This window comes from Colossoma macropomum, unplaced genomic scaffold (genome assembly GCF_904425465.1).
Source record: "Colossoma macropomum unplaced genomic scaffold, Colossoma_macropomum, whole genome shotgun sequence".
Taxonomy (NCBI): Eukaryota; Metazoa; Chordata; class Actinopteri; order Characiformes; family Serrasalmidae; genus Colossoma; species Colossoma macropomum.
In genome coordinates this window covers 5,693,505-5,711,693 of record NW_023494809.1, presented here as the reverse complement: position 1 = coordinate 5,711,693, position 18,189 = coordinate 5,693,505, and the positions used below count along the sequence as shown (strand labels likewise).

Below are 18,189 nucleotides of genomic sequence, written 5' to 3'. Positions count from 1 at the left end.
AACGACAAAAATGAAGATACAAGTGTCTAATAGAGTGGACAGTGAGTGGACACAGTGTTTAAAAACTCCAGCGACACTGCTGTGTCTGATCCACTCGTACCAGCACAACATACACTAACACACCACCACCACGTCAGTGTTACTGCAGTGCTGAGAATGATCCACCACCCAAATAGTACCTGCTCTGTGAGGGTCCATGGGGGTCCTGACCACTGAAGAACAGGGTGACAAAGTATGCAGAGAAACAGATGGACTACAGTCTGTAACTGTAGAACTACAAAGTGAAACCATATGGTCAGTGGAGCTGATAAAATGGACAACGAGTGTAGAAACAAAGAGATATACAGCTACTGTTAGAACAAAAGTTGTTAATTTTACAAGAGAACAAAAAACATTCACACTAATAATAAAAGTGAATGTAACAATGTTTTATTCCAAGTCATTTTGGACGATTTCTATTGGCCCATTCGTCATGAAATTTTAACACAACAGTGATGGTATATATACATACATACATATAAACATAAACATATGTGTCTTACAAAGTCAGGTCAGCCCTGTTTTTCTCTGAATTTCCTTCCAAGTCCTGCAAATGTCCAAAAACATGCGCAAACACACACACAGCATCTTGGATGCCATTTAAGGCCCCTCAGTGGGGTTTTGATGAGGCTGTGAGCTGGGGGGCTGTCGTGAAAGAAAAGTGGTCTTCCTGTGGCTGTATTATTCATGCGCTGCTTAAAAGGAGGAATATGGGGCAGACTCAGTGGGAGAAAGAGGTCACAGTGAATGAACGAAGACACTAAACTCTCACATCTCTTTAAACCGCTGTCAGAAAGTGAACTCGAACCGAGGGGAAGAGTCTCATGCCTGAATGGCAGCAGGTCGTTTAAAAAAAAAACGAAAGTCTGTGTCTTAAGGGGGCTCGGGAAGATGGACAGATGGAGAGTCTCTTCTGTTGATGGAGTGATGATGGAGAGCTGTGGACGCTTAAATTAGATACTGAAGTGTTGACTAGTGCTGCTCATATTAGAACAGACTCGCAGAAGAGCAGCTCTGCAGTTTATTATGATGCACTATTGACTGACTCTATATTACATTACTGACACTGAGAAAGAGCTTCTGTCCTTCAGAACTGATATTAATAACAGATATTAGCTGCGTAGCTCATATAAGACGCCCAGGAATAGTCCAGAAACTGAAAAGAAAAAATGGAGCAGCATTTAGATGATCAGACCATGAAGCAGCCTTTGGATGATTGGATCAGCGTTTGAATGATCAGACCATGGAGCAGTATTTGGATGATCAGACCATGGGGCAGCATTTGGATGATCAGACCATGGGGCAGCATTTGGATGATCAGACCATGGAACAGTGTTTGGATGATCAGACCACGGAACAGTATTGGGATTATCAGAACATGGAGCAGTATTTAGATGATCAGAACATGGAGCAGCTTTAAGATGACAGAGCAGCGTTTGGATGATCAGACCATGGAGCAGCAATTGGATGATCAGACCATGAGGCAGTATTTGGATGATCAGACTGTAGAGCACTGTTTGGATGATCAGTCTGTGGAGCAGCGTTTGGATGATCAGACCATGGAGCAGCATTTAGATGACTGGAGCAGCGTTTGGATAACCAGACCATAGAGCAGTACTTGGATGTTCAGACCTTGAAGCAGCATTTGGATGATCAGACCAAGTAGCAGCTTTTCAATGATCAGACCATGGAGCAGCATTTAGATGATCAGTCCGTGGAGCAGCGTTTGGATGTTCAGACCAAGGAGCAGCATTTAGATGATTGGGGCATCGTTCGGATGATCGGACCATGGAGCAGCATTTGGATGATCAGACCATGGAGCAGCTTTTAGATGATTGGAGGAGCGTTTGGATGATCAGACCATGGAGCAGCGTTTAGATGATGCGACCATGGAGCAGCATGTGGATGATCAGACCATGGAGCAGCATTTGGATGATCAGACCATGGGGCAGCATTTGGACGATCAGACCGTGGAGCAGCACTTAGATGATCAGACCAAGGAGCAGCATTTGGATGATTGGAGCAGCATTTAAATATATTCAGACCATGGAGCTGCGTTTGGATGATCAGACCATAGAGCAATATTCAGATGATCAGACCATGGAGCTGCGTTTGGATGATCAGACCATGGCTCAGCGTTTGGATGATCAGACCACGAAGCAGCAGTTAGATGACTATGGATCAGCATTTGGATGATCAGACCATGAAGCAGTATTTGGGTGAGACAGTGGAGCACCGTTCAGATTATCGGAGCTTTATTTGGATGATCAGACTGTGGATCAGCGTTTGAATGATCAAGCCGTGAAGCAGTGTTTAGATGTTTGGAGAAACAGAGCGTTCTTCAGATGTTTTGTAGGAAGAGGCCATGATGTTTGGATGTGCAGACCACGGAGAGATTCTTGGTCTCCTGGGCTCAAGAAGCCCATAATAATTCTCTAATGATCATGTTGATGAGGACGGTAAACTGGATAATCACCGATGATGGCTGCCTACACAGAGCGTAATCTTGCTTAATTGATTTACTAATTATGTCATTAATTTGCTCTGTAGGGTTTATTTTATTTTTTCACTCTCTCTCTCTCTCTCTCTCTCTCTCTCTCTCTCTCTCTCTCTCTCTCTCTCTCTCTCTCCCTCTCTCACTCCCTCACACTAAATCTAAGATGATATGGAGCCTCTCCTCTGCTCTCTGTGTGATTCAGCTGTCTCTGTTGTTCTGATGTTAAGAGCAGATGTCTGCTAGTCAGGTCTGGCTCCAGGGCACAAACCCACCAGTGTGATCTCACTGTATCTCCACTGGGTTCCTCAGTACCCAGAACTGAAAGTGAAGCCTCCAGCTCAGACTGGATCTGCTGGCTTTTTACTTTCATGCTGTTCCTTTATCTGTCTAGCTTTTGCTCCTGTATAGAGCTGGTTGTGCACTGAGTGGCCAGTTTATTGGAAACACCTACCTTGTATCTACACTCATTAGCTACTTTTATCAGAAACACAAACCTACAGGTGCACTTCGTAGCTGTACTGTGACCGACTGTAGTCCATCTGTTCCCCTCAGTTCCCGTCTACCCCCATTCCTCATAGTGACACTGACATGATAGTGGGAGTGTGCGAATATATCACTGTAAAATGTAATAAATGGGATATTTGGTCTCATTAGCATCACTGGTCCCTATTACCTATTAGATATTAGCATCATTAGCATTTTTTGGGAAGCTTCTCTCAAGCATTAGTTCACCCAAACACAGCTAATGTGGCTAATAATGAGTTGCAACAGGTTTCATTTTTATGAATGTAAGAGACTAAATTATCAGTAAAATTCAAAGATAAATCTGTAAATAATATTTTTTAATATCTTATATTTCTGTACACTGTTGTCAGACTATATTAAATCCAGTTATTAAAAGCACTTTATTAGGTACATTATACTAATACTGGGTTTGGCCTCCCTTTGCCCTCAAAACAGCCTCAGTTCTTTGAGGCGTGGATTCCACAAGATGTTGGAAACATTCCTTTGAGATTCTGGTCCATGTTGACATGATTGCATCAAGTAATTCACCTGACATGGTCTTCTGCTGTTGTAGCCCATCCACCTCAAGTCTGGCACCAACAATCACGTCATGGTCAAAATCACTGAGATCACATTTTCTCTCCATTTTGATGGTTGATGTTTATATATGAACATTACCTGAGGCTGCTACCCATGTTGGCATGATTTCATGCACTGCTGCCACACGATTGGCTGATTAGATAATTGTATGAATGAGTAGCAGTACAGGTGTTCCTATTAAAGTGCACGTTGAGTGTATACATTGCCGTTTGTCATTTTTCAGTTTTTGACATAATGTGAAAATGCCTGTTGCCCTTTACATTGTGTGAAAACATCATGATGAACGGACCAAAAGAAACAGCCCAAAATTACTCAGGAAAAAAGTCTGGTTCCATTGACTTACATTAAAAGTAAAGTATGTTTTTTCACTCTCCTGTAAAGTTACTGTTTTAAAGATACAAGATTTTCTTCCAGCAACAGTGATATTTTGCAACATACAGTATTTTGCACAAAAAACCTTTTGTTGTTTTGGTTCGCTTTCCTAGAGTTAAGGAAAATATTATACAATGTAAAGTAGAGTGAACGAAAAGTAAAAATAAAAAATAAATGTAAAAGAAGACGAACATCAGTAATGAAAAACAAATATGTGAAAACTTAAAAAAACTTTTGCTGTACCTTATAGAGCTCCAACAGATCTGCTAAATAATATGAATATTATTTATCTGCATGATGATTATGACTAATATTAATGACTCAGTATTATGTGTCATGCTTCGCGTGCTGCGTTAGTTCAGTTAGAAGGGATTAAATATTTCCGATACGCAGCCCTCGGGACATTTTTAGTACGCCAGCGAGAACGCGCCGATAGTTTAAAGTCTGCTAATCAGGAACGAAAGCAGATATCCAGAGAATTCAAACGCGCTGTGTGAACTGGCCATGAGAGCGTCAGTATCAGTCTGTCATCACCGCTTTGAATATTGTATATAAATATCAAACTTTAATTATTCCTCTAACGTCGCCTAATGTTTTATTGATCAGCTGCAGTGATGTGGGACCTCTATCCATTCACATTAGTCTTCTACTGTCTGTAAACCTTTCTCTCTCTCACTGTCTCTCTCTCTCTCTCTCTCACTGTCTCTCTCTCTCTCTCTGTCACTGTCTCTCTCTCTCTCTTTCTCACCGAGCAGTAAAGTCGACTAGTCTGTGCAGCCCTTATTACATACCCGAATACATCACCAGTGCAGTTACAGTGCTGTTGCAAGTATTGTTAATGTGTAACTACACAGTTATTAAAGGTGTAAAGTGGGAGCGTAAAATCTCCAGCACAGTTAATCAGAACCCTCTGGATTTATCTGAGCGGTTCTGTATTGGCTGATTTAGCGCTGTGGTTAAATAATGTCCGGGTGTTTTTGGTTTGACTCTGTGTCTCCTGTTCTGTTTGTTTGTGTCATCAGTGCACTGTGTGGGACTGGGACTCCAACGGAAAGCATGACTTCATAGGCGAGTTTGAAGCTACCTTCAAAGAGATGCGCGGGGCGATTGACGGAAAACAGGTAACAGGCTCACCTGCAGCCAGATACACGTCCACACTGATTTACAGACACACATTCTGTCAAAAACAGTAGAGCACGACACAGCGTGGTACACATGGGTGGTTCTGTCCCTCATACATACACGAGGGAAGAAATGGGTAGAAATGAAATGTATTGCATTTGATTTACAGTTTGAGCAGCCAGTTCTGCATGTGAGTGGTTGCTCCCCTTCAAAGCAGGTATGAATTAGTAGAAATGCCTCATAAGTGTTGTTTGGGGGGTTCTTTATAACAGAATTACAGTAACAACACTGTTACAACAGAATGCCACTGAACAACACTATTACTAGAGAACAACACTGTTACACCATGACAGCATTACTACAGAAAAACACTGTTACAACAGATCACTGTTACATCAGAACAACACTATTACTACAGTTAAACACTAATGCTACAGAACAACACTGTTACAATAGAGCAACACTGTTACAGCAGTACAACACTGTTACAGCAGTACAACACTGTTACCATAGAACAGCACTGTTACTACTTAACATCTCTAGTACTACAGTTAAACACTAATGCTACAGAACAACACTGTTACAATAGAGCAACACTGTTACAGCAGTACAACACTGTTACAGCAGTACAACACTGTTACCATAGAACAGCACTGTTACTACTTAACATCTCTAGTACTACAGTTAAACACTAATGCTACAGAACAACACTGTTACAATAGAGCAACACTGTTACAGCAGTACAACACTGTTACAGCAGTACAACACTGTTACAGCAGTACAACACTGTTACTATAGAACAACACTGTTACTACTTAACAGCACTAATACTACAGAAACACTATTACTACAGAACAACACTGCTACAGAGTAACACTGTTACAACAAAACAACACTATTACTACAGAACACTGTTACAGCAGAACAACACTGTTACTATGGAACAACACTGTTACTACTTAACAACAATGTTATAGCAGAACAACACTTGCTATAGAACAACACGGTTACTACTTAAGAACACTAGTACTATTGAACACTATTACTACAGAACAAGACTGTTAAAACAGAGCAACACTGTTACAGCAGAATAACACAGCAGAACAACTGTTACTGTAGACCAACACTGTTACTACTTAACAACACTGTTACTACTTAACTCTACAAAAACTATTATTACAGAACAACACTGCCCCACAGAACAACTCTGTTGCATTATTACAAGAGAATAACACTCACATATTGCAGCACAAATGCAACATAATTCGGTTATCACCAAATTCCACTATTACGCTATAACAACAGAATAACACTATTACAACATGATTACACCCTTCTAACACAGTTACACTATTACAACATGATTACACCCTTCTAACACAGTAACACTATTACATGATTACACCCTTCTAACACAGTAACACTATTACAACAGAATACAAAACACTATTTCAGATCAGTTCAGTTAAACACTATTAGAACAGTTACTCTGTTATAACAGTCTGCTGGAGTTCACCTGATAACTTTTTCTGATACTGTTTATTAGGTTCTGTTTTTGAGTAGAATTATGCCCCTGTAGAATGCTTTGGTGGAAAATAACTAACTGAATAACTAATTAATTAATTCACAGTGCAATGTGTTCATCACTGAACTGCTGTCTGGAACTTGTTGATGGTTCCGTTGTTTGACTGCGGCCTGCAAACCAGCTTAGTGCAGTTAGCAGGCGGTTTCAAACCAAACTGCAGCTTTGATAAACCGAACGCAGTAAGCAGATTTTGCGGCTGTGCTGACGACACATACAACTTGAAGTTTTCCAGAACAATTATGGTAAATTTTGGAGATGTATGAGATCCACAGGTCAGAAACAGCTGCTTTTATGGACATTTTTACACTTATCCTGTATACTTGAGTCCGCACCCAGGACCGATCCTGGGATCGTTTTGGGGGAAGGGCTGATTATCGCTGGTTTCCTTTCACACACACAGAAATTCCATCCGAGCTGTGAATCGATTTTCTGTGTGCAGGTTTGCCAATTGGTACCAGCTTCTTCCATTTGCAGCTTTTGATTATTTTCCTTGGATACAAACACTCAAGCGGTGAAGAGCAGCGCTTTCTGACCACAGCAGTCCTCTCCCACCATCACGGGACTTGAAAAGGGAGGTGACACAATAAGTCAAAGCATTCAGGTTACAAAATGAGCCAATCACACAGCCCCACACGCAGTGCCACGCCATTATTGGCTGAAAACAAACCCAAACCAGTTCTCTGTTCCACTCCCTGATTCGGAAACAGCTTTCACACTCGACCAAACGCGCCGAACTCGCAGAACGAGCGGTCCAGTGTCTGAAAACACCCTGAGCTGATCGGTTCCCCCCGGTCAGAAACGTGTTTGGAGTTGGTGGCAGGTTTGGGTTATAAAGCAGGGAGGAAGAGCGTTTGGCTCTGAATGAGTTAGCGGATGTAAAAGATGAAAGGTTATATAAGCAGAGCTCAGTGTAGCTGCAGCCAGACGGGTTCTCTTCTTCTGCTCTCCCACTTCATAAACCAGCAGGAATGGAAGAAGCTTTCTGCTCATTAATCTCAGCCTCACGTGGTTTTATTTTGGGAGACCACCAGACTCTTCTTCAGGAGCTCCTCCACTTTAATACTCCAGTCTCAGTGGACAGAAGGCCATGACCTCACTTTACCTCCAAAAAGCCTTAGAGCTCCAGCGTATAGTCGAGTTTTATTGCTCTTATGATTATTATAATGATTATATCTCAAGAAGCTGAGACACATCATCCCTTATGGTTTATTTCTTAAAGGGGGATTCCACTGATTTTTCAAAATTTCTGTATAATGAAATGGTTAAGATGTAAACAAAGTCATGCACAGTGGTTTGGTGAGAAACGCTGTGTTCCAAACTCTTAAAACAGATGGTTCTTCAAGAGTTCTTCAATGAAGGGAATGGTTCTTTTTAAAACCATTTCATGGTGTAGCAACAACAAGGGTTCTTCTGTTGGTGCAAGCTTGACATCGTAACAGTAGCAGAACCCTTTTTGGTGCTGGACAGAATTGCTTTACAAGAAGAACGTGTTGTGTATGGTTCTATAGCATACAGTTCTGTATATCTTTAGTACAGGCATTGGTTCTATATAGGGCTCATCGTTCTAAATAGAACCATTGCCTCTACTAAAGAACCCTTGAAGAAGCATCTTTTTTAAGAGCTTAGAGAAACTTACAGAGTCAGAACTGTTCACAGTGGTGGTGATAGGAACCAGACGTCCACCTCTAAAAGCTCCCTCACAGAAAGTTCCTACATGAAATGGTTATGAATTCACTGCCTGATGACTGAGACACTGTTTTATGATAGTTTAGAGAACTTAAACTCCATTCATGGTGGAGGGACACATGCAGGGCACTGTGAGGCAAAATAGTCCCCAAAGAAAACTTATTATTTCAGATTTTCCACTATTTTCCATCATCAACATTCCATATAAACTCAGAAGACTCGTGTAGGTTCACTGGTGGTTCTGGATAGTAAATAAAATGTCTATATTTGTGTTGTAGTCATGGCGACCCCTGGTTCCTATCACCACCACTGTAAAGACATCTGAACCATTCCGAGGGATAAACAGTGGTTGGAAAATGGTCGTCTAGAAATGAATTATGACCGTTTTTGCCGAATGAAAACATCACTTTGAAAGTGCACTTCAGGCAGAAATTAGTAAATAAATGGAAAGGAAAATGAAGGATATGGGCTCTTTAAAGACTGCACTGGTGCGTTTGCTTTAATTCTTGAGAAATCAGTCATGAGGAAGAAAGAGAGAGAGAGAGAGAGAGAGAGAGAGAGGCAGTGATACTGTCTGAAATAATAGTAATAATAAGAGCTTTTTAAAGTCGTGCCTAATGAAAGTGATGGAAGGTAAAACATGTAGAACATTCATAATCAGACACACGATCATCTGTAAGACACCAGAACCATCTTCACTTCTCTCTCACTCTCCTCTCTCTGTCTCTCTCTTCCTCTTCTCTCTCTCCCTTCTCACTTTCTCTGTTTCTATTCTCTCTTTTCCTTCTCTTCTCTCTCCCTTCTCACTTTCCGTCTCTCTCTCATTCTCTCCCTCTCTCCCTTCCTTCTTTCTCTCTCTTACTTTCTTTCTCCATTTTCTCTTTTCTTTCTCTTCTCTCCCTTTCTTACACTTCTCAGTTTTGTTTTCCTTTTCTCTCTCTCCCCTTCTCTCTGTCTCTCTCTCTCTCCCCCTCTCTGTGTCTCTCTATTTCTCTGTATCTTAATTACTGCTCTCTCTCTCCCTGTGTCTCTTTCTCTGTATCTTAATTACTGCTCTCTCTCTGTGTCTCTCTCTCTCTCTCTCTCTGTGTATCTTCATTGCTGCTCTCTCTCTCTGTGTATCTTCATTACTGCTCTCTCTCTGTCTCTGTGTGTGTGCAGGGCTGGGTTATCAGCTCTAATTGTATTACAGTGGAGTTCAGCGCTCTCTCAGATGGACCTGCTGTTTTCACAGCTATAATTGGCTCTCATGCATTTTAACACCCGGAGCTGCTGGAGAGCTGCAGAACCTCGTCCAGTCTGAGGGTCTCTGCTGTTTAAAGAATGTGTGAAGGCTCTGTTTGTCCTGTGTGCAGATTCTGGGGTGTGGCGGTCAGACATACACTATAATAGAGTCCTGCAGGTGGGCTTTAAATCAGACACGAAGAGCTGCTTTATCAGCCCTCAGAGATCTGGAGTTATGGCAATTGTGCTGGACATTCAATCTGCATTAATTACTTGTCTGAAATTAAACAGTTCTGTAAGGAACATTTTCATTCTGTATGGACAGGTTTGTTGACGTCTTTCTGATTGTTTTCACAAACAGAAAAAACAACAAAAATGTTTTTTTTTATTTATACAAACTGAGACTGTAAACACAACAGTAACTTTTCATCAGATTCAAATCATATAATATCTTTTTCTCACCCTTCTCAGTTTCATTTTCCTTTTCTCTCTCTCCCCGTCTCTCTCTGTCTGTCTCTCTCTCCCTGCCTCTCTCTGTCTGTCTGTCTCTCTCTCCCCGCCTCTCTCTCTCTCTCTCTCCCTGTCTCTCTCCCCGCCTCTCTCTCTCTCTCTCTCTCCCTGTCTCTCTCTCCCCGCCTCTCTCTTTCTCTCTCTCTCCCCGTCTCTCTCTGTCTGTCTGTCTCTCTCTCCCCACCTCTCTCTTTCTCTCTCTCTCCCCGTCTCTGTCTCTCTCTCTCTCCCCCTCTCTGTGTCTCTGTCTCTCTGTTTCTGTATCTTAATTACTGCTCTCTCTCTCTCTCTCTCTCTCTGTGTATCTTCATTACTGCTCTCTCTCTCTGTCTCTCTCTCTCTCTCTCTCTCTGTCTGTAAACTGAGACTGTAAACACAACCATAACTTTTCATCAGATTCAAATCATATAATATCTTCTACTCACTAAAACAGATGCGGTCTGGATTGAAAGTGCAGAATCTGCAGTTTCAGCACAGTTTTTCCACTCGTCCAATGAGCTTCACGTCCAAACTAAACAGTAAACACTGTGGAGGAAACAGGCAGGCTAGATGGCTACTGTACACTATTGAAAGAGATGGTTCTTCAAAGGTTCTTTAGTGTAAGTAGGACAATGTTTCTATATAGAACCATGAAGAACCATTAGCATGATTAATAGGTTCTCTGCATGGTGAAACGGTTCTTCAGATTGATGGAGAATGTGTTGTTAATGCTGCTGTCGGAGGAAAACCTCGTATCTCCATTTTTGTCGTTTTTCTGTTTTTGACATAATTAGAAAATGCTTGTTGTTCTTTACATTGAGTATAAATTTCATGATGAATGGACCAAAAGAAACGACCCAAAATTACTTGGAAAAAATTCTGGTTCTATTGACTTACATTGAAAGTAAGGTATGTTTTTTGCTTCTCCTGTAAAGTTACCATTTTGGAGATATGACGTTTTCTTCCGACAGCAGTGCTGTGGCTCTATGAAGCACCAAAAAGGGTTCTGCTATTATGTGCAAGCTTGACATTGTAACAATAGCCGAACCCTTTTAGGTGCTACATAGAACCATTTACAACACAATCTCCATCAATCTGAAGAACGATTCCAGCATGCGGAGAACCATTTAATCATGCAAACGGCTCTTAATGTTTCTACTTAAGAACCTTTGAAGAACCATCTTTTTAAGAGTGTAGATAGAATGAACAGTTTGTATTTTTTTAAGATGAGTTAAGGTTTTTAAAGTAGCACTTCATAATAATCAATAAAGTTTATGCATCACAAATTAGCAAAATAAATATCTGCTGGAAGGGAAGCGGTGTTGTTCTTGGCATCGATTGCAGAAAATTCACTTATTTAACAAAAAACAACTGAAGTGCCAACAGGAAAAATAAACAGAACAGAATTGTGCATGGCGGCGGTGACTACGGTTGCCAAATTAATAACACAAGTTCACTACAATACCCATAATGCAAAGCCCTCAAACCCCAACACTGCACAACTGTAGTAAAACTGGAAGGCAAAATCACACGTAAGGTTAGAAACAAAAGGTTTTATTTGTTTATCGCATTAAGATTCATTTAAGAGACTTAAGACTCGAGTCTGAGTCGAGTCATGAGTCAGTTAAAGGGTTATTCCACTAATTTTTTGTAATTCTCCAGAAATTAAGTTTTTGAGATGTAAAACAGAGAGATTCAGAGTGGTTTGGTGTGAAATGGTTCAGATGTCTTTACAGTGGTGGTGATAGGAACCAGGGGTCGCCATGACTACAACACAAATATAGACATTTTATTTACTGTCCAGAACCACCAGTGAACCTACACGAGTCTTCTGAGTCTATATGGAATGTTGATGATGGAAAATAGTGGAAAATCTGAAATAGTAAGCTGGTCACACTTTATTTTGATGGTCCCCAGTAGATTATCTACAGATAATTAAATCATTAACAAACCTTCTGATGATACTCAGGTGATTATCGACACCATTGGGGTAAGGGTTAGGTTTAAGAGCAGTTATAGGTTTTGTGTAGTTTGTGTTTTTAGGGTTATGTTTAGGTCTAAGATTAGGTTTAACAGAATCTTTCACACTTAACTTTAAGTTAAGTTGCATTTAATAGACATACAGTTTAAAGGTAGTTAAAGAACATCTGCAGACCATCTGTAGTGAACCATCAAAATAAAGTGTTACCAGTGACTTTTCTTTGGGGACTGTTTTGCCTCACAGCGCCCTGCATGTATCCCTCCACCATGAATGGAGTTTAAGTTCTCTAAACTATCCTAAAACAGTGTCTCAGTCATCAGGCAGTGAATTCATAACCATTTCATGTAGGAACTTTCTGTGAGAGAGCTTTTAGAGGTGGACGTCTGGTTCCTATCACCACCACTGTGAACAGTTCTGACTCGGTAAATTTCTCTAGAACCGAGCGTTTCACACCAGACCACTCTGAATGACTCTGTTTACATCTTAACCATTTTATTATGGTTCTCCTTTCAGGTCAACATGCGCTTGAGTCCCCGTCTCTGAGTGACACCCCCCGCCCCCCCACTGGTCCGTGAAAAGCGGTGTGGGCTGTGTGTTGGTCTGCACTGATAAAAAGTTTCTAAAGAACATCCACTGAAAGCTTCTTAGGGAACCAGAAGTGTTTTTTCGGCAAAGTGGCACCTTTATTTTTAAGCGTGACATTAAAACTTTGTCACTTTGGTTTGAACTTCGATGATTTTGAGGTAGAAAATGACTCATTATCTGCAGAGCTGTCAGTAAAGCGCTCGCTCGCTGATGGACTAACTGCGGCTTTAATTGTGCAGCAACAGAAGGGCTGGCAGCGGTATCTCAATTTGGCAGGCGTCGGCGCCGCGATTCGCTAATTGTTTTAAAACGCGCCACGCGGCCCCCTCATCACGGCGTATTGTCAGGGTCCGCATTGTGTTTTTCTCAGCCCATTGTGCATAAATGCGGTGTGTGTCGTGGCCTCTTGATGGGGAAAACACCGCATGTCGTCATGACAGTTCTAGCCGAGCAGGATCGGTCAGGAAAGAGGAAGACTGCTCTCTCTGACTGGTCTTCTGTTTTGCTCTCTCTCTTTATCTCTGACAGGTCCAGTGGGAATGCATAAACCCCAAGTATAAAGTCAAGAAGAAGAACTACAGAAACTCGGGGATTGTAATTCTGAATCAGTGTAAGGTAATACTCGCCCCTCTCTCTCCTTCACCACCGGGCTTTTGGGCTTTAATATGGAAAGATAACCTGGCGGAAAGCCTGCAGCTCTTTCTTCTGTCCAGGAGAAATGGTTCTCCTCTCAGTCAGAGCATTGCAATGCTGCCTCTTAGCCGAACCCCCCACAGCAAAACCCCCAGAGCGAAATTCTCTTTTTCCAGCGTTCATTTGTGTCCAGATGGTGATACATGAACGCCTAAGGTGTTAATTCAACGCTGGGGATTCTGCTGTGCTCCCGCAGTCAGATTGGTTTTCATCAAACTGAAAGGTCTGTTCTCCCAGCGCACTGGAGGCAGGTTCAACTGCAATAAAGCCGGTTAACCCTGTCAAACCTAAGGTATGGAGGGTGATCCATTCATGCTGTTTGTTTTTGTCTCCTTTAAGTCTCAGGGAGCACAGTATAAATATTAAAAATATATGATACTAAAACTGAGAGTTCTTTTGAACATCCAGCAAAGTTTAAATGGAAAAACAAGAAAACAACCTGAATATCTTTCTGAGAACTGCCTGGGTGTGGCCTAATATTCTAATGAGCATAGATGATTGACAGCCCTCCCAGCCTTCTGCAGCACTGAATCAGAACTAAACAAAAACCAGAATCAGCGTTCACTCATTAAAAACATCATCCGGTTTTTATATCCAGAACCATAAAGAAGGTTCTTTTTCTCTTTACTGCTGGATCTGCGTCCTGGGAATGCTGGCATGGACGGTTATGCTTGCTAGGTTAGATTTCGCTTGGTGGTTAGCTTTCTCTCAGTGAGTTTTTCTGACCCAAACACAGAAAGGCCCAAAGTATGTGGACAGCTATACATTACACCCATATGAGCTTGTTGGACATCCCATTCCATAACCACTGGGCATTAATATGGAGTTGCCCCCTTTGCAGCTATAACAGCTTCCACTCTTCTGGAACGTGTTGGAGAGAGTCTGTGGGAGTTTGTGTCCATTCATCCAGAAGAGCATTTGTGAGGTCAGACAATTGCATTCCAGCTCATCCCAAAGGTGTTTGATGGGGTTGAGGTCAGGACTTTGTGAGGGTCAGTCAAGTTCTTCCACACCAAACTCACCCAGTCAGGCCTTTATGGAGCTGCTTTGGTGCACTGGGGCTCAGTCATGCTGGAACAGGAAAGGTTCTTCCCCAAACTGTTCACACAAAGTTGGAAGCATGAAATTGTTTAAAATGTCTTTGTGCTGTAGCATCAACATCACCCTTCACTGGAACTAAGGGGCCTGAAAAACAGCCCCAGCCCATTATACCTCCACCAAACTGTACTGTTGGCACTGTGCATTCTAATAGGTAATGTTCTCCTGGTATCCACCAAACCCAGATTCATCATCAGACTGACATAGTAAAGTGTGATTCATCACTCCAGAGAACACTCCAGAGTCCAGTGTTGGCGCTTTACACCCCTCCAGCCGACACTTGGCGTTGCACATAGTGATCTTAGGCTTGTGTGCAGCTGCCCGGCCATAGAAACCCATTTCATGAAGCTCTCGATACACAGTTCTTGTGTTGGTGTTTCTTCCAGAAGCAGTTTGCAGCTCTGTAGTGAGTGATACAACAGAGCACAGACAATTTCAGCACTCTGCGGCCCACTTTGTGAGTTTTCACGTACAGTTGTCTGTGGCAGATCTAGCAGGTAGAAATTTCAAACTGACTTGTGGCAGAGGTGGCTGTGCTTGATTTTATCCACCAGTTAGCAAAGGATGTGTCTGAAACACCTGAACTCAATAATCTGGAGTGTCCACATACTTTATTGTTTTGTTAAATTTGTTAAATCTGGGCAAACCCACATCAGCCTTGTGACTGGCTAAAAATAGTGCTTATGTACGCGTTAACCAAGATTAGGATCGTCCAGTTTACACTGAGAGGAGCTGGCAAAGCACATCTATCATTTAGCGAACACTGGACAGGACATACTTTGCGTAAGCAAGATTAGCTTACTTAGAAAGAAAACACAGATTTAGGCTCTCTGAGGCTTTAACTGATTAAAATCTGCTCAATAGTAGTTTTGGTGAGCATGCATGTCCACACTGGTCAGTAAAATGGACCAGCATGTGAAATCGGAGCTTGTTAATTATAGTTAATAATTATGCATTTTTTTCACAATTACATACATTATTACATACCTTACTTAATTATTTGCATTAGTAAGTGCTACCATTTGAATCATATATTCAATTATATATTGAATTAGATGTATATATATATATAAAGCTTTTCATACATGTACTATTTAAGAGTAATAGTTATATCTTTATACATATATTTTACACATGTTGCAGCTATAAAATAAGCATATATGAAACACTTAATAATTATTAACTAAGCATTAAGAAATAATCTATGCCTTACAAAGTAGCAAGATAGTAAATAACAGTCATTTGAAACAGGATGTAAACTCTTTTTATGCAGCTAAGTAAATATTTGCAGTTGTATCATTTATAGAGTCATTTATGTTTAATAAATTAAATGGTACTATTTAATAATGCATAGGCAAATATTATAAAGTTATTATCCGTCAACAAAGGATCAGGTAATGATTAAGTTGCTGTTTATTAGTGCCTGTTAATACACAGTATTTCCAAATCTACAGATGGTCATACAGCGGGTCCTCTGTTTACACCATGATCTGCTCTTTTATTCCCAGATTATAAAGATGCACTCGTTCCTCGACTACATCATGGGTGGCTGCCAGATCCAGTTCACTGTGAGTAAACAGAAAAACCTCCCGTTTCACAGCAGTTCAGCACTGTTTACCTGCCGTGTAGCACCAGATCTTAAGTGTAATTACGCAGTAAAAGCTGATTATGATGTTTGTATTTTTGTGCCCTCTACAATTAAACGCTATCAGCGTGTTCAGCAGTAGCTGTTCGTGTGAGCGACTGCTGCACATGATGAAACACACAGATCATTCTGTGCGTTACGGATGTGACACTAATAGCAGTGCTGAAGGGAAATGTCAGTACGGTCGGCTGTTGTGTGATGATTGCTGAGTGTTTGGATTTTTTTGTTTGTTTTTTGTGTGTCGTCTGATTAAATCACCTGAGGAATATTAAAAAGCCATTATTTTCACATGGCAGGTTTTACACTTACATTTTTGTATAATCATCTCTTATTATCCGTGCCTGCAAGACTCCTCTGCTGAAATGAGCCCTGTTTATGCAAAATCTTACACAGTTCCACTTCTTTAATTAGGCTGTGTTTATCCATTTAGTTTTAATGTTAATTCAATTATTGTAACTGCAGCACCAAACATGGATAATTTATCAATAAATAAACACAAAATATTAAAGCAATAAGCCATGAGAGGCTGTGCGTTACTGCGATTTTATCTGTCGCGTCGTGCCTAAGAACACCTTTACCCGTGATAAAATCACTGTAGCGCACAGCCTCACGTGGCTTATTGTTTTTATAAAGCAGCAGCCAACTTAAAATATGATAAAATACACAATTTTTCTGAAAATATTTGAGGTTATTATTAATAATAATTGACATTAACAAGTATTCCACCAAGAAATGTAGTTCCTTTAGAGTACTGTTTTGTTGCCGAGCCACCATGGACCACTGAATGAGAAGAACGTTCGGTTGCCCATCGCTGTGCACTGCGGTCATTTCATGATCTTTCTGTCGTATAACAGTGAACATTTGATATCACAGCACTGTTTAATGCAGAAACTTCACTTTATAAGTACTTTTTGGTCACCAAATCACCACCAAGTCTTATTTAGCACCAGTCCAGCCCCTCCTCTCACACTGGGGCTGAATCTCAAACGGCTCCCTGCTCCCTACATAGTGCACTACGTAGGAGTTTAAATACTGGATCCTGCAGCCCAACAGAGCAAAATACAGCTAAGAAACAGTCATTTGGGACTCAGACTCATCCACACTCGATACATGATGCACTGTTTGGCTGTAGAGGCTAGAATTTCTAAACTTTCATATCTAGAACACTAGTTAGGGAGTACAGAGCCGTTTGGGATTCAGTCTGGGTTTGGCGTGACCTCTGACTGAAACACGAACATTTGAAGTGCGTAAAACTTTCAGGTGACATTTTTAGTCTTTTATACTGCAGTTTTACAGTTAATCATACCGTAAGTGCTTTAATTCAGGCCTGTGATATTAATGATGGAGGTGTTTAGGCTGTTGGCTCTTTTAGCCTGTTAGCTAGCTGACCAGCCTGGTTCTAGTTAAGAACATAAGTTGTCAGCCCACTCAGTTTAAACAAAAACAGGTTCTTACTCATCAATATGCTCGATGCTCCATGCGAACTGCATTAGAGTCAGTTTATTCCATTAACAGCACAAAAAGCTCTGGCTTGATGTTTAGATCTTAGAATCAACATTATACTGATGAAGATATGATGGCACACTTCACATGTGCAATATATGTGACAGTATTTGACTTTAAACAGTAATTACTTAACATTAAAGTGTTAACAGTTAATTACAGTTTCACGCATGAAAGTTTTCACAAGGTCGCATATTTTTTCGTGATAACACATTTTTTGAAGTTACCACACATAACTACTACAAGTGTTTCATTCATGTGAAATTCATAAAATTCATAGTTTTTTCTGTAGCGTCCCTCACCAAGTTCTGACTGAGTTCACTTTTTTCAGTCATCAGATCCATCTGCTCTGTGAAAGCGTCCAAAGCACAACCCAAACTACAGAATGTTGAGTGTAGTTACACATTTCCACCAGAGAGGTCTCCAGATCCCCAAAACGGGTTTTGGGCAGCAGGATGCTAACATTACTGCTCCTGAGAGCTGATTTGTTGGCGAGCGAAGCAGCTCATTGGCTGTTCATACTCAGTAATGTCATGAACGTACATGAGGCACAGTTTTAAACTCCT

At 41.0% G+C, this 18,189-nt stretch overlaps 1 protein-coding gene across 1 annotated transcript in view; it reads left to right on the top strand.

Annotated features, from left to right (window-relative positions):
- cpne4a (copine IVa) overlaps positions 1 to 18,189 on the top strand; it is a 136,881-nt gene that overhangs the window by 84,615 nt on the left and 34,077 nt on the right. The window contains exons 8-10 of the mRNA XM_036558645.1: positions 5,035 to 5,133; positions 13,213 to 13,299; positions 15,984 to 16,043. Of these exons, the coding sequence (XP_036414538.1) occupies positions 5,035 to 5,133; positions 13,213 to 13,299; positions 15,984 to 16,043 (246 nt within the window). The remainder of the gene's footprint in view (positions 1 to 5,034; positions 5,134 to 13,212; positions 13,300 to 15,983; positions 16,044 to 18,189) is intronic.